The sequence below is a fragment of the Leuciscus leuciscus genome (assembly GCF_965113295.1).
Source record: "Leuciscus leuciscus genome assembly, chromosome: 20".
NCBI lineage: Eukaryota > Metazoa > Chordata > Actinopteri > Cypriniformes > Leuciscidae > Leuciscus > Leuciscus leuciscus.
In genome coordinates, this window is record NC_138744.1 from 16,012,144 (window position 1) to 16,026,648 (window position 14,505).

The 14,505-nt window shown below is 41.1% G+C and overlaps 1 protein-coding gene across 4 annotated transcripts in view; it reads left to right on the forward strand.

Moving 5' to 3' along the window:
* Positions 1 to 14,505, forward strand: part of cadm4 (cell adhesion molecule 4) — a 162,775-nt gene that overhangs the window by 118,678 nt on the left and 29,592 nt on the right. For all 4 annotated transcript variants that reach the window (XM_082150556.1, XM_082150558.1, XM_082150557.1 and 1 more), the window contains exons 2-4: positions 2,192 to 2,338; positions 6,538 to 6,825; positions 10,687 to 10,848. In XM_082150556.1, coding sequence (XP_082006682.1) covers positions 2,192 to 2,338; positions 6,538 to 6,825; positions 10,687 to 10,848 — 597 coding nt within the window. The remainder of the gene's footprint in view (positions 1 to 2,191; positions 2,339 to 6,537; positions 6,826 to 10,686; positions 10,849 to 14,505) is intronic.

Genomic DNA, 14,505 nt, shown 5'->3' on the forward strand with positions numbered 1-14,505 from the left:
TTAACGGATGCTCAATTAGCCGTGTTTTGTTTGACTTCTCAATCAAACACATTTAGATACTTTTGTTGGGAATTTGGCCACACTTGTTTGAGTTCTGTTAGGTTTGAATTAGGTTTTTAATTGCCTCCTATGCATTCACAGACCTTCTCTTGATGTATAGTGCTGTTGGAACAATTAGGAGCCATTAAAACAATGGCGGCCAAGTCTGCGGACGCCCGAATGCTGAGTAATAACAGTCATTAGAATAATAATTGGGATAGCAATGGCAGTGCCGATTGTCGTGATATGAATCACAATATTGATGCAGAAGACAGAAATAATAATGGCTACAATTACAATGGCAATTGTGCAAAATTTCAGGACGTCCTCAGTCACTGTCTCTCATTTTCTTCTCTGTTCTTGCCTCTTGATTTCGGCTCAATACCTCACCTGTCAATGTTTTATTAACCCGCTCTCCCTCCACGCTGAATTCAAGACAAGGGTACTCTGAGATGGATTGAGCCTGACAGAATTAAATTTAAATGAAGCCAGATGAGCAGGGCAACGGGTGACGGAGGATGCCGTCTCACACCTTTCTCCTTTATTTCCCTTCTGAACTTTGTCTTTTGTCTCTTTTCGCTCTCATCGAGCACGCCACATATCCTAATCCTAATTGTTTCTCTCGGAGATGTCCTCTATAACCACGAGGTCCTGATGAAGTGTTTGAAAGCAATCTTAACATTATTGTGTGGGAGAGCTTTGAGCACTTTTGACCTTGAGGGGAAAACAAATGTCACTATAGTTAGTTTTTACCAATGGTACAACATTGGATAGACATTACAGAATAACACTTTTTTGAAAGTCATGAACTAATATTTTCACACTTTTACATAATTTGGTAAGTTAAATTAACACTTGAATGTGGGTAAGTTAAATTAATAAAAACAAAAATCAAAAAGCTGAGAAAAACGCGTTTTTGTCAAATACCACGTCTGGATCGGATTCAGAACGATGATCAAAACATAGATGGAGGAGATTGAGTCCATCAACACCCCCAAAGCTTCACAGTCCTATACCTTCTTCACGTCTTTAGAAAAGTAGCTTGATAAAATAAATGGAAAAACAAATGAGAAATTCATGGAAAAAAGTATCCAAGGCAGTTTTAATGTGACATTTATATAAATAAATATAGAAAAATGTTAGTTTGAATAAAAATCAATCCCTGGAACAGAAGCGTCTATAGTTAATGAAACGCCCTTCACCTTCTCCACATTATTATTATAATTTTTTTATGGTGTGAAATGAGTCATCTGCACAATACTCGAGTAACTTTTGGTTCTAAGCTCAAGCTATATACAGACTTCTTGTCATACGGCAAGTCTGTAACATGTCAGTCTGAGCATGTCAGACATCCTGTCTTAGCTTGGTGAGTGGAGAGATGGAGGAGACAGGTCTCAGCGAATCAGCCGATGTCATCATATGGAGTCTGTTCTGGGGATGAACGTGGTGTCAGGGTTGCGAATCATTACAGATCACCAGAGACAGGCTCTCTATGAAGAACACTGCTAATGATGTGCTGTGGTGGGTTCCAGCAACATGCTCACACAGGCCAGCGGTGATGACCTCATGTTCAACCTACTCCATACTGCTAAAATAAACATCAACAATACACAAGCGTCACCCAGAACATGCACCAGACATTACCTTCAACTAAGATGTGTTCGTTTTAGCAGCGAAAGTGCCATTAGTTGTTCTGTGTGGCTTGCGTATGACTGAACCGAGTTCATTCTCTCAAAAGAGCCGTCATTACCGACACTTTCACAAGCTGGATGTTAGATCGAGCAGATGGAAGAGAGAAGTGTGTCAGCTCTCAGTAATGGATAAAGATAACGATGCTATTGGTCTTACCAGCACTTAATTATAGGACCCTTTTCTTTCTTTTTCTCCCTCTCACTGTCTCTGTCTATCTGTCAGTCTCTCATTATTTTCTTTTTTCACTCGTCTGTCTCTCCTCTTCTGCATAGTTCACACTTCTAAGCACAAAGGTAGTTACGTGAGAGAGTTGTTAATTGGTCACTGAGGTATTTCTTTCTTCAAAATTGCTCCATGTGCCATCTTGTCTCCTTCTATCCATCAAAAAATACCTTTTATAAATGATTAATTTCACCAAATGAGAGTTCTGCATTAAGTCTGTTACCCCTCTGTCTTTCAGCGCGGGGTCAGGCCGTTCAGGCTGAGAACGTGACCGTGCTGGAGGGGGGGACGGCACAGATCTCTTGTCGTCTTCAGAACTACGACGGCTCGATCGTGGTCATCCAGAACCCACGCAGACAAACGCTCTTCTTCAATGGAACACGAGGTGAGCACAGCTAATACTTCATCGGCCATCGCTAGCAGATCTTTTTAAATCCCTACGAAAATAACATCTCTTAAAGTGTTCGAACAAAAGTGTTTTGGCATAATTATTTTAATATGCCTGCTCCCATTACTTTGTTAGCTAGAAGACTTGATGATAATGCTGAGATACTCAGGACCAATTAGTGGGATTTTGTTTATTTTGAGAGAATAAACAACAAAGAAACAACGTAAACATTTTAAAAGTCTAAAATTGTACTTTATTCTCACAATTGTGACTTAATTTCTCACAATGTGGCTTTATATTTCATGATTGCAAATGTATTCTCGTAATTGCCACTACTCAAAATTTTGACTGTTTTAACTTAATTTAAATGTTTTTATATAACAAGGAAACAAATATGTGATTATATTTTACAATGTGACTTTTTTGTGACTGTATCTCAAAATTTTTCCTCATAATTGCGACTTTATATCTCACAATTTTAACCTTTTTTCTAGAAATTGTGACTTAATATCTTATAGTGTGACTATTTTTCAAATTTGTGACTCACAGTGTGACATTATTTTATATCAAACTTTTATTGCATAAAAATAACTTTTACTATTGCATTATATACAGTAATGCTTTCTCAAGTTGCAAATGCAAATCTCACAAATGGATTTTTTTCACCTAGAAATTGTAATTGTCCCACAATATGTTATTTCTCATATGCATTTTTTCCCTTTTTTATAAAAAATATCGTAATTGCTTGTTTTGTTTTTTTTAAACTTTGAGGCAGAAATGGTTTTCCATAATAACATATTATTGCATTATATAATGCAAAACAGATAATTAGTTAATCATATAGTTATCACTAATCACATATGGAAACTTTGACTTATACATTTTTATATATTATATTTAAAATACACATCCTGGTCTGTTAAACCTCATGTTAAGTTTGTCATTGATTTTTTTGTTAAAGTTCTTCCACATTTTGCTGCATTTTTATCAAGTACCAAAATTAACTTATTGAGCACTCCTTCTCTGACACTGACTTCATCAGACACATTCCTTTTCCATTAATGGCTCTCTTTTAGTGCTGGTAAGTGGTAAATATGTTAAACACAACCTTGGAGTTCGTGCTAGCAGTGGAGCAGTCTCTTTTCATGCTAGTTAGCTTTTATCATCTTTGGAATATATTTATACTGGCTCCATCAGTCTTTCTGAAATCCTTTTTAACTGATTACACCTTATTTCAATTTCTTTTTAAGGTCCTTTTATGTAATAACCTTTGTTTTTTCCATCACAGCCATCACTATCACTCAAATTTGAAATCTCTTTAAGTGATGACTTTCTGTCACCCTCGTTTTGCATGATATGTAATGTGTTTTTATCCTTGCCTTTGTAACCCTTGCCTCAGAGAAGGACTCAGAAAGCATACGTAATTCTGTGAAAAAAGAGAATGGAGAGAAAGAATGAAATTGGTAGAAACAGAAAGGACCACAAAAGCTAAAAGCTGAATTAGTATCTGTGATCTCTGCCTTTATAAGTGCACATAATTGGGCCATTTTGTTGGAGCTAAATCACACCTCTTCTGAACCATTCACACTACTCTTTTTTTAGACTCACTTTTTACTAACATTCTTTATGCTTTTAATATCGGTGGATTCTACAGTGTGATCATGACAGCCCCAAGCTGCCCTTACTGCTTGAGTGCCCTGGTCTAAATGTACAGAGAAACGCAAATAAAAACTTCGCTTGCTAACTAATGAATCCCGATAACAGTCTTTTAGCGGGCAACAGAGCGTAAATATCCCTCAGCGGTCATGAATACAATAACCTATCAGCATGCGCCCTTTCCATGAGATCCTTTCATATTGGCCAGATCTGTGAGGTATGTAAATGAAGCGTGACTAAAGGTGACAGCGGCCTGGACAATGCATTGACATTTCCCTGCCATTTAGCCTGAGCAAAGGCATTTATCTCCTTTAGTGAGGCTCTTTTACTCCCGTTGTGTGAAACACGGATCGAGTGAGTAGGTACACATGTCACAAAAGAGCACCCACTCACTTATTTAGTTTATCACTCATTCATTCACTATCTCTCTCATTCATTCAATGTATCACTCTTTCACTTGCTCCGTATATAACTCACTCGAGGCTGGAATACACTACACAACTTTTGTTCTCAATTTGAGTCAACAATAGTTGGCCGAAAGTGTGCAGCAGTTTGCAGATTGAGCAGAAAGATTTCACAGAAAATAATTAGTGCATGATGGGCTCAGACTACAATTTTTTTTTTTTTGCTTCGTACTATGTCTGTTCAAATTTTAAAATCCGTGTAGTGTATTCCAGCCCTCAGTTGCTTGCTCACTAACTATTCATTAGTGATTCACTTAGTGTATCTATCACTCACTCACTCGCTCGCTCGCTCACTAATTTACTTGTTCTCTCTCACATTCATTCATATTTTTCAGCAAGAAGCACAGACAGATGCAGCCAGTTGTTGAAAAATGTCTAGATTCAGAGCAGTAATCATCTTATGGATCCAGCGCATTGGGCTGCTATCTTTGAGTGTGCTGATGGCAGAGGGTCACATCTCCAGAGCACAGTTGGCCACAGACAAAAAAGCTTTAAATGGAAGTAGGAAGAAAAGGAGTATTTAGCACCAGTCGATACAAAATGGGTTTGTGTGGGTGTGTTTTTTGTTCAATTTTTTTTTTTCAAAAGGCCTATCCAGCCCCTGCAATTGGCATCATTATTTGTTATTATTATTATTATTATTATTTTCTGACAATTGATTTTTCTCTCACCTTGGTTTCAAATCATTTTCAACACACCACACACCAGTTCTCGATTCCTCTGTTTTCTGCTTCCCCTCTGTATTTATGTGTTATTCTGTGTCAGCTGTTCTGTGAGAGATGCTAGTTAAAACACTTGTCTGTTGTTGTTTTCTTCTCCCTTTTCATCTTTTCCTTTTTATGTTGCTCTATTCTTTTGATCTTTATTGTGTGATTCTCTATCAGAGTTGGAGAAGTTCATTTGAAAACGTAGATTGCAAACATGAAACTAATACTAATTAAAAGTAGTAAAGCTACAAGCTTCAATTTTGATAAAGTAGCTAGGAACACTAAAAGCTACTACACTAACTACTTTGAAGCTATGCAAAAGGTAATACTTTATTTCACTGTCAAATTATTTACAACACTTATAAGACAAAGTGGTATTTATGTATCTTACACAATCAGGATCTGCACAACGGTTTAGCTGAAAACAAGCAATTGAATAGCAATAATTGAAAACATAGTGACAAAAAGTAATTGAAAACATAGTGATAAACAGCTGTTTTTATCCATGAAATACGGACATGTAAAATGCACATTACTGGTAATAAATTTAGGACTAGTGATTTTAAGCTCACCAAGGCTGCATTCATTTTATGTAAAATTCAGTAAAAAACAGTAATGTTGTGAAATATTATTACGATTTTAAATATATATTTAATACATTTGTAAGTGTTATTTATTCCTGTGATTCCTGTGGTGTCACATGACTCTTCAGAAATCATTCTAATATTCTCATTTGCTGCTCCTGAAACAATTATTATTATTATTAATTTTGAAAATAGTTGTGCTGTTTAATATTTTTGTGGAAACAGTGATGAATAGAAAGTTCAAAAGAACAGGATTTATTTGAAATAGAAATCTTTTGTAACATTAATGTCTTAACTGTCACTGTTGAATTTCATGCATTCCTGCTTGAATAAAAAAAACGTTTGAATAATAATTTAGTAACATTAGTAGCATTTTTACTGCTTCATTTTCTCTTCACACAACTATTTTATTACTTAGATTTTTTGAATTGTGAGCCGCAACACATTTTCCTTATGTAATAGGCTTGACTTGATATTAACCATTGTGAAAAGAAGGCATTATAAACCAGAATAAAGCAAAACTTGAAATAAGACTGCTTAAACAATGCCTAAATGCCTGTTTTGACGTCAGCAGAAAAGGAAAGTCATTTGAGAGGAGGAGAAAGTCGCTCCTTTTTGATTAAAAAATAAAAAACACATTTTCTTCTTTGCAATAACATGCATCACTGAAATGGCTCACAGAAAGATGCATTTAGAAAGTGAATAGGTCCAATTTTGAAATAATTTTAACTTGCGTGTCCTGCATTTGCTTTATCCTTGCTCATCCCATACTCTCTCTCTTCCAGCACTGAAAGATGACCGTTTTCAGATGGTTCTTTTCTCACCGCGGCTGGTGCGGATCACGTTGACTAATGTAAGTGTGTCTGATGAGGGTGGCTACTTCTGCCAGCTCTACACCGATGACACACACCACCAGGTGGCGACGCTGTCGGTGGTGGTGCCCCCGGAGGTGCCTACCGTGGAGGTGAAGACGGAGGCAGTGGAGGGTGGAGAGGTGGAACTCACATGCTTGTCCCCACGGAGCAAACCACCAGCCACCCTGCGCTGGGTTCGGGACCGGCGAGAGATCCCTGGTGAGTTTAATTTAAATGTGACAAAGTAATTTCAGATTCAATGCAGCCACATTTATATACTATACATGCACTTACAAAAATGAAAAAAAACATATAAGCACATATACAAACACAAAAGAGTCCACTTTTATAAAATCCCTCACATGTGTGCATATTTGCTCTGTCTCTTTGTCAGACTCTCTGTCTTCATGGTAAATGTCATGCATTTTGACTAATCTCTCTGGCAGCCAGAAAGATACGCTTTGCTCCTCTCCCCATGTGTTTGCTTATTGGCACATTTCCCCCTCTATTGCTTTGCCACTCTATCGAATTTCAAATGCATCTGTCCATCTGGGTCTCTTCGGATGTGTGCAGAGGAACGTTTTTTTTTTTTTTGTCAAACACACACCCCCACACAGAACTGGATCCAGGTGGGGCCTCAATCTGTGCCTTCCTTTCATTTCTGTCAACTCTATCTCTCGTTTTCTTGCTTTCTCTCCCCCTTCTTTTCCTCAATGCCATCACATTTGCTCTATCTTTTTGTTTCAGCTTTCCTTTTTTTGGCTCCAAAAAGAGAATGACAAAGAGACAGAGAAACAGAGGCAGGGCAAGTGTAGGCTGAGATTGTAGGCTTTGTGCACTATCAATGTTGTTCGAATATAAAGTTGTGAGCGGAGAGTATCTTTCGACAGATTCAATAAGACAGGACTCAGCTTGAATTTGGACTTCTGAGCACATCGCTGTTCCGCTTCAGTGAAAATAATTTAAATGTCTGCCCGATCAAGGTTATTTAAGTGATATCACACAAGTAAGAGTTCTATAAACAAGTCAAGTAACTTATGTTTCAGACAAAATTTGCTGTTAATTCGCCAAGTAGCGCACAGACTGGCAGCCTGTCTAAAAACAGCCTCATGCAAAACCACACAACTCCTCAAACTGCTCACATACTCTGGTCTGGAACGCCACAATCATAGACAAGTGGAGTGACACAAACATTGAAACAACCCTGTGCTGGGTTCATGTCATGTTATTATGAGGTGGTAACTCTAAGATTGGGTAACATTTTACAACAGGGTTCCTTAAATCGGGCCCCGGAGTTTAGATCAAATCCTGATTAAACTCACCTACCTGTAACTCTGAAGACCTTGATTAGCTTGTTCAAGTGTCTTTGATTAGGGTTGGAGCTAAATGCTGCGTTCACACCATGTCATAATTACCGTAATTACCGTAATTATGAGATGACAACACGTGTATTTTTGTAGGCCGAGCCAGAAGTTAGCATCACCCTGGTTCCCCTGACAAAAACCCAATTTGACTTTTGGATTATTGCAGAAAATACGCTCTGTGACCAAAAGTTTATTTCTTACACGTTTTGTTCATCATGATAATCTTCACAAATCAACACAACTTTCCTGAATTTTGAAGCCTAAATACAACCGGCAGAAGTAAAAAGCTAAATGTAGGCTATAAACAAACTACATCTCTGTTGCATGATTTCAGCGCCACCATCACTAAGCTTCCGCCAACACGCCGACGCATAGTTCGAATAGTTTGCAAGAGTGTGATTATAAACACAGAGGCTGTGAAAGTGGACTAGCGGACTGTTTAATGTACAGAACAACCTCTGTTGTCCCATTTAGCCCTTTTTTACCAACAACCTTTATCAAGACATTCACAAAGGGTAGTAGTAGGGATCCACGATATATATATATACATATCAGTATTGGCCGATATGTACATTTTTAATGTTATCGGCCTGATAAGAAAATATGGCCAATATATTAAAGCCGATACATAATGGATTATTTCCTTCAGCCGAGACACTTCAGATGCCGTGATGGTTTTGAATTGCTTTAAATATGATTGGAATAATAAAGTTATATTATAAAAGAAAAAATACAGTTAAGTGCAGTGCAAGTCTGTCATATAGGCCAGGGGTCCCCAACCTGTCCGTGGGACATTTGGTACCGGGCTGCACAGAAAGAATAAATAACTTACCGTATTTTCCGGACTATAAATTATGTCCGGAGCGGAGTATAAGTCGCATCAGTCAAAAAATGCACTATTTTTTCGCACTAAGTCGCACTGGACTATAAGTCGCATTTATTTAGAAATTTATTTCACAAAAAACAAAACAATGTTACAGACGGGACAGTTCTCCGTTACGGACGTGAGCGCTCTGAAAGCGGCACTAAAAGACTGCTTTAAAACTTTCACAGAGACCTCAAACAGAAAGCACAAAGCCTGTCTTTAAATTTTATTTCGTTTTGTATTAATTGTATCTTAATTTTAATCAATGTTTCATCAACCAATTGTCTGGATTTAATAAATAAGTAAATATATTAGAAAATAGATAATCACGACACGGAGGCGACAGCGCGTGAACCTGGAGCTCGTCTCATTAATGAACCGAAACTCAGCGTATAAGGTAGCCTACTTGCCTCACAGACCTGAGACATATATAGAAAGCTTGAAATGTCTACTTTTAAACAGAACAATTCAAAACGAAAGAAAACAGACTGCTCTCTGCTTATGTCATCCGTATGAAATGTGCATTTCTCTCTGGTGCGTTCACTACTGCGAAGATCGCGAGTCAGCATCGTCAACTTCATCTTTCCTGCCGACACTGACATAAAAAAAAACTGGTTTATTAGTAAACAATTAAAATGTCTCCTGCTATATTTTACATTAGCTATTCATAATCATTAATTTTGCCGGTTCGTTGTGACAGCTTTTAGGTGCTTTATTGGCAGAGCCACCCTTACATGTGCATCAGCACCGAAAACATGGAGATTTTTTTTTCTTTTGGGGGGCATTTTGTTTGTGTTCAGGCTTTCTCAGTTGTCTTTAGGCGCGATGTTACGAGGACAATGCTAATAAAGTTGCGAGTAGGCCTACACATTGGATTCACGTTTATTATTATATTTTAAAAATACGGCAGTTTTTATGCCGGTCTTATCATTTTATTTTGTTGTATTTATCCGCCACACCTTAAAGGCCGGTCCGTGAAAATATTGCCTGATATTAAACCAGTCCGTGGCGCAAAAAAGGTTGGGGACCGCTGATATAGGCTACATAAAATTATAATGAGAACATTATAATTGTGTGCTTGGGACATGACATTTTGTTTCAGACTCTCAAAATGTATAGAAAGATTCGGATTTAGATTTATCGGCCAATATATCTGTTATCGGCTTTCAAATATAAACAATTATTGGTTATCGGTATCGGCCAAAATTTTCATATTGGTGCATCCCTAGGTAGTAGGGATGTATTTTATGGTGGTAACCATAGACCGTATTACAGGCACTTAACCAAAAACCCGTTTAAAAAACTATCGAACTTGGAAGTGCTAAAAATTCTGGGTTTAAGGGTTTTGGCCTCCAAAAATGTTATCTTTGTGTTGTTGTTTATTTTTTAATTCATGATACATAACACATTAACTACTGATTTGCACAGATTTAAATCTGAATTTTACGAGTTAGAAACCTGTTATTACGGTAATCTTGACATATCCTTCATAATTCTGTAAACTCTTTTTGACCCCACTCTCTATCGACCTACACTTCCCCTTCTCTGTGTCATTACCACTTTTCTGCCCTTCACTCGCCCCTTGTCATTTCGTTTTTCATCATCAAATTAAAACTTAATAGTCTCACAGGGATAATAGAGCCTGTTCTGTGGTTGTGAAATCAATGTGTGTAAGGTTTATTGCTCGGCGCATCGAATTCGTACTCTTTGAAGTAACCAGAGAGAGCGTGCAATCCTTTGAATGAAAGGTATGCAAAAATTGTCTGGCTGAAATGTGAACATTGTTCAAATTTGGGCAAACTGGCTTCTATGAACCCTTCAATTTCTTTCCATCCCTCTCTTTTCGTTCAGGTGTGATCTCTCAGCAGGAGAACGGCAAGACTGTGAGTGTTTCCAACACTATCCGTATCCCCGTGGAGAGGAAAGATAACGGAGCGGCGCTGAGCTGTGAGGCGTCTCACCCGGCACTCGTGGGGCAGAAACGAGTTCGTCACTACAGCCTGGACGTTCACTGTGAGCCAACAATGCCGTCACGTTTCCATGGCTACCACCATGTTAGACTGATTAACGTTATTAGCTCGCAGAAGCCCCATCTGTTTAAACATGTTCACTTGGCAAGCCTCTAACAAGGTTTGTTTGTTTGTGTTACATCTTGCCTGCTATGATAAAGGACTAGGAGACAACAGTGTCCCATTACACACCACACCACACCACACCACAGTGTTAACAGAAACACTTGAAATATGATACTGTGGAAATATTTCAACCAATTAAAATGTCTAATATCTAATAATATACTTTACACAAGGACTCCTCTTAAAGCTTCTGTAAAAAACGAAAGGGCTTTGCTCTATAAAAAGACAATTGAGTTCAAATCAACTTTAGTGTATTGCTGTTGTTACCCACAGTGAGTTTGTATCAGACACCCGCTAGAAATGTGTCAAGACACTTGCTCTGTTCTAAAACCTAGTGAGCTGCATTTTAAGAGCACATTTTTATTTTAAATCTAGTTAATTCAATACCAAACAGTATTTATGCCACCATTCAAAAGTTTTTTTTTTTATTCTCACCCAAGCTACATTTATTTGATCAAAAATAGAGTAAAAATAAAAGTTCTCTTACGAGAGGTCTCTCGTACTGCGTAAGATATCTTACGCTAGGGGGAAAATCCTTTTCCGCGAGATATTGAAGCCAAAAATGATCCTTAATTTTGTAATAATGCAAAACGCGTTGCAGCAGCAATGCAGACATAGGCGAGACAGCTCGCGCGCCTATTGGCTGCTCTGCGGCAACTGCAGCAGCCTATCGAGCGAGGCCTGGCGTGACGTCAGACCCAATCAGGGCACTTCGCGCCCGCTGCGTCACGTCCCGCCGAAATGGGCGTGGTCTAGGCCTATAAATATCGCTCGCAGGCAGCTATTATCTGATTTTTCATCCTTCAAGCGAAGCACACGCATCGCTGGAGCTGGATTAGAAGCCGCGCCGTCGAGAGAGAGCACCTTCAGCGGGACGAGTCACTGAAGTCGCTGGCCGCGCCGCCTTCCTTGCCTTCCTGCTGCGCTTTCCGGCATTATATCCTTTCTCTGCTACTGTGTTTATGTATGTGTGTGTGCTCGCCGCCGCGACACACACTCCCATTGCACTAAAAGAGCTGGGCGTCTTTTTCAAGACGCCCCTTTTCCTGATCACGCAGCTCTCGCACTCGCTGACGGCGACTGCCCTCACTGCGAGTTAGGTACTGCCTATGGTGACTCTGAGGACTCACCTGGCATCCTTCTCCGAGACTGCTCCTCCGCCCCCCCCCCCAACCCGCAAAGCTTGCCGGTTCGCCCGCTTGCCTTGCCTGCTTGGGGGACGATACCTGTTCTCCCTCTGTTCGAGCCGCGCACACCGCGCCGCTCACAGAGGATGTCAGGAGCGGGCGGTCACGGGGCTAGCTTTCTCTCTCCCTCTGTTCAAGCCGCGCAAACTGCGCCGCTCACAAGGGAGGCTGGAAGCGGACGGTCGGGGTTAGTTTTTCTTTACGTTATAAGAAAGCTACCCTGCCTTCTGCGCCCCATTCATGCGTCACTCACCGGCGAAAGGAGAAATATGTGTTTTTTAGTCCCTCCGAGGATGGACTAACCTTCAATTTCTCATACATATTCCCAGTTCCCTGATCATGCGACTGGAAATATCAATATTGCAGCAGGCGAGCCTGTTTTAATACAAGCGCGCCTGCAAGCATACGCCGAAGAAAGCATGTGACGCTCTTATATGCTCGTGCATTCAAAAACCTTTGCGTTCCCCCCCTGTGGCTCAGTGGCGGAATCATTGGTTTTTCCCACGAGAGACCGGAGTTCGAATCCCGGTCTAGCGGCAGTTAAAATTATGCCGCCAATGCTTCGCTCTGTCAGTTCCCTGAAAAGCGACTGCAGACGTGCATTTTGCAGCCAACGAGCGCGTTGCACAACCCGCTCGCCTGCACCCAAACACCGTTTCTATGGTTTCCGTGCGTCACTGGCGAAAGGAGAAAAGAGCGTTTTCTGGTCCCCCCGCGGATGGACCGACCTCGTCTTTCTCGTACATTTCTCATTCCCCTCTGAAGTTCGGGCGACTGGAAATGTCTGTATTGCAGTGAGCAAGCCTGTTGTAATACACGCATGCCTGCAAACAAACGCCAGCACGTTGACGGTCTCTTATAATACTCGCGCTAACTGAGTTACAATGTTTCTCCCCCTGTGGCCCAGTGGCAGACTCTCAGGTTTTTGCACGCGAGAGACCCGCGTTCGATCCCCGGGTCTACCGGCAGATAAAATTATGCCGTCAATGCTCGCTCTGTCAGTTCCCTGAAAAGGCGACTGCAGATGTGTATTTTGCAGCCAACGAGCGCGTTGTACAACCCGCTCGCCTGCACCCAAACACCGTTTCTATGGTGTTCCGTGCGTCACTGGCGTAAGGAAAAAAGGGAGTTTTTCTGGTCCCGCTGCGGACGGACCAACCTCCTTTTTCCTATACATTTCCCATTCCCCTCTGGAATTCAGGCGACTGGAAATGTCAATATTGCAGTGAACAAGCCTGTTGTAATGCACGCAGGCCTGCAATAAACGCCAGCATGTTGACGCTCTCTGTTTCTATGGCAACTTCTCGCTCGTTCAGTTCCAGTAAATGTGACTGTTCCAGTGTATCCTGCAGTAAACGAGTCGGTTCTGTCACCCGCTTGCCTGCACACAAACGCCGTTTTTACGGCTACCCAGATAAATCCCATAAGTGTGAATTTTTTCTGGTGTCCCGGCCACGGCCGATGGTGCTTTATGTGTAAGAAGAATGCCCACTGCCCAGTGCCCATCTCTACACACAAGCACAGCCCGTCACACAGGGCTCGCGCACATGAATCGGCTCAGACCGATTGCGCTTCAAACATGGTGAATGTGCCCACTAACACCACGTTATGCATGTCTCACGGTTTCTGTAAAAACGAAACCAACGTGCACTCGCTTCACGCAAGCGAACGATGCTTTCGGTGTGATAAATGTGCCCGCTGTCCCGCGCCCACATCCACACATAGACATGACAGTTCCCACGGGAACCGCCCAGCCCTCCCCCTCGCGGTTAACCACCGCAGAGGAGTCGAGCGCGGGCAATCTGCCCGCTGTCATCAGCGCGCCCCATGCCTCAAATGTCACGAGCGACACGCTTGTGTTACAGCACACCGAAGCTTCTCCATCGCTGAGCGAGCGGAGCGCGCTTCGTATTCGACCCCTAGCTATCCATGCAGACGCATGGGCAAAGCTACCCGGGGTTTCGAAGTGGGTGCTGAACATTATAGAAAGAGGCTATTCGCTGCAGTTTCGCCGACGCCCTCGCCGCTATGTGGCGCGCGTCGAGACCACGGTAAAAGCAGAAGTAGCACATCTACTTCGAGCCGAGGTGACGAAACTATTGAGGGGGCCATAGAACCTCTCTCTCAAGATCAGAGCGAGGGAGGGCTATACAGCAGATACTTCCTGGTACCGAAAAAAGACGGGGGTCTCAGACCCATACTAGATCTAAGGCAACTGAACAAAGTGCTTGTGAAGCGACAGTTCAGGATGCTCACGACCAGGCAAATCCTTGTGCAGATTCGCCAAGGAGATTGGTTTGTGTCAATAGATCTGAAAGACGCGTGTTTTCAAATACAGATAGCGTCAC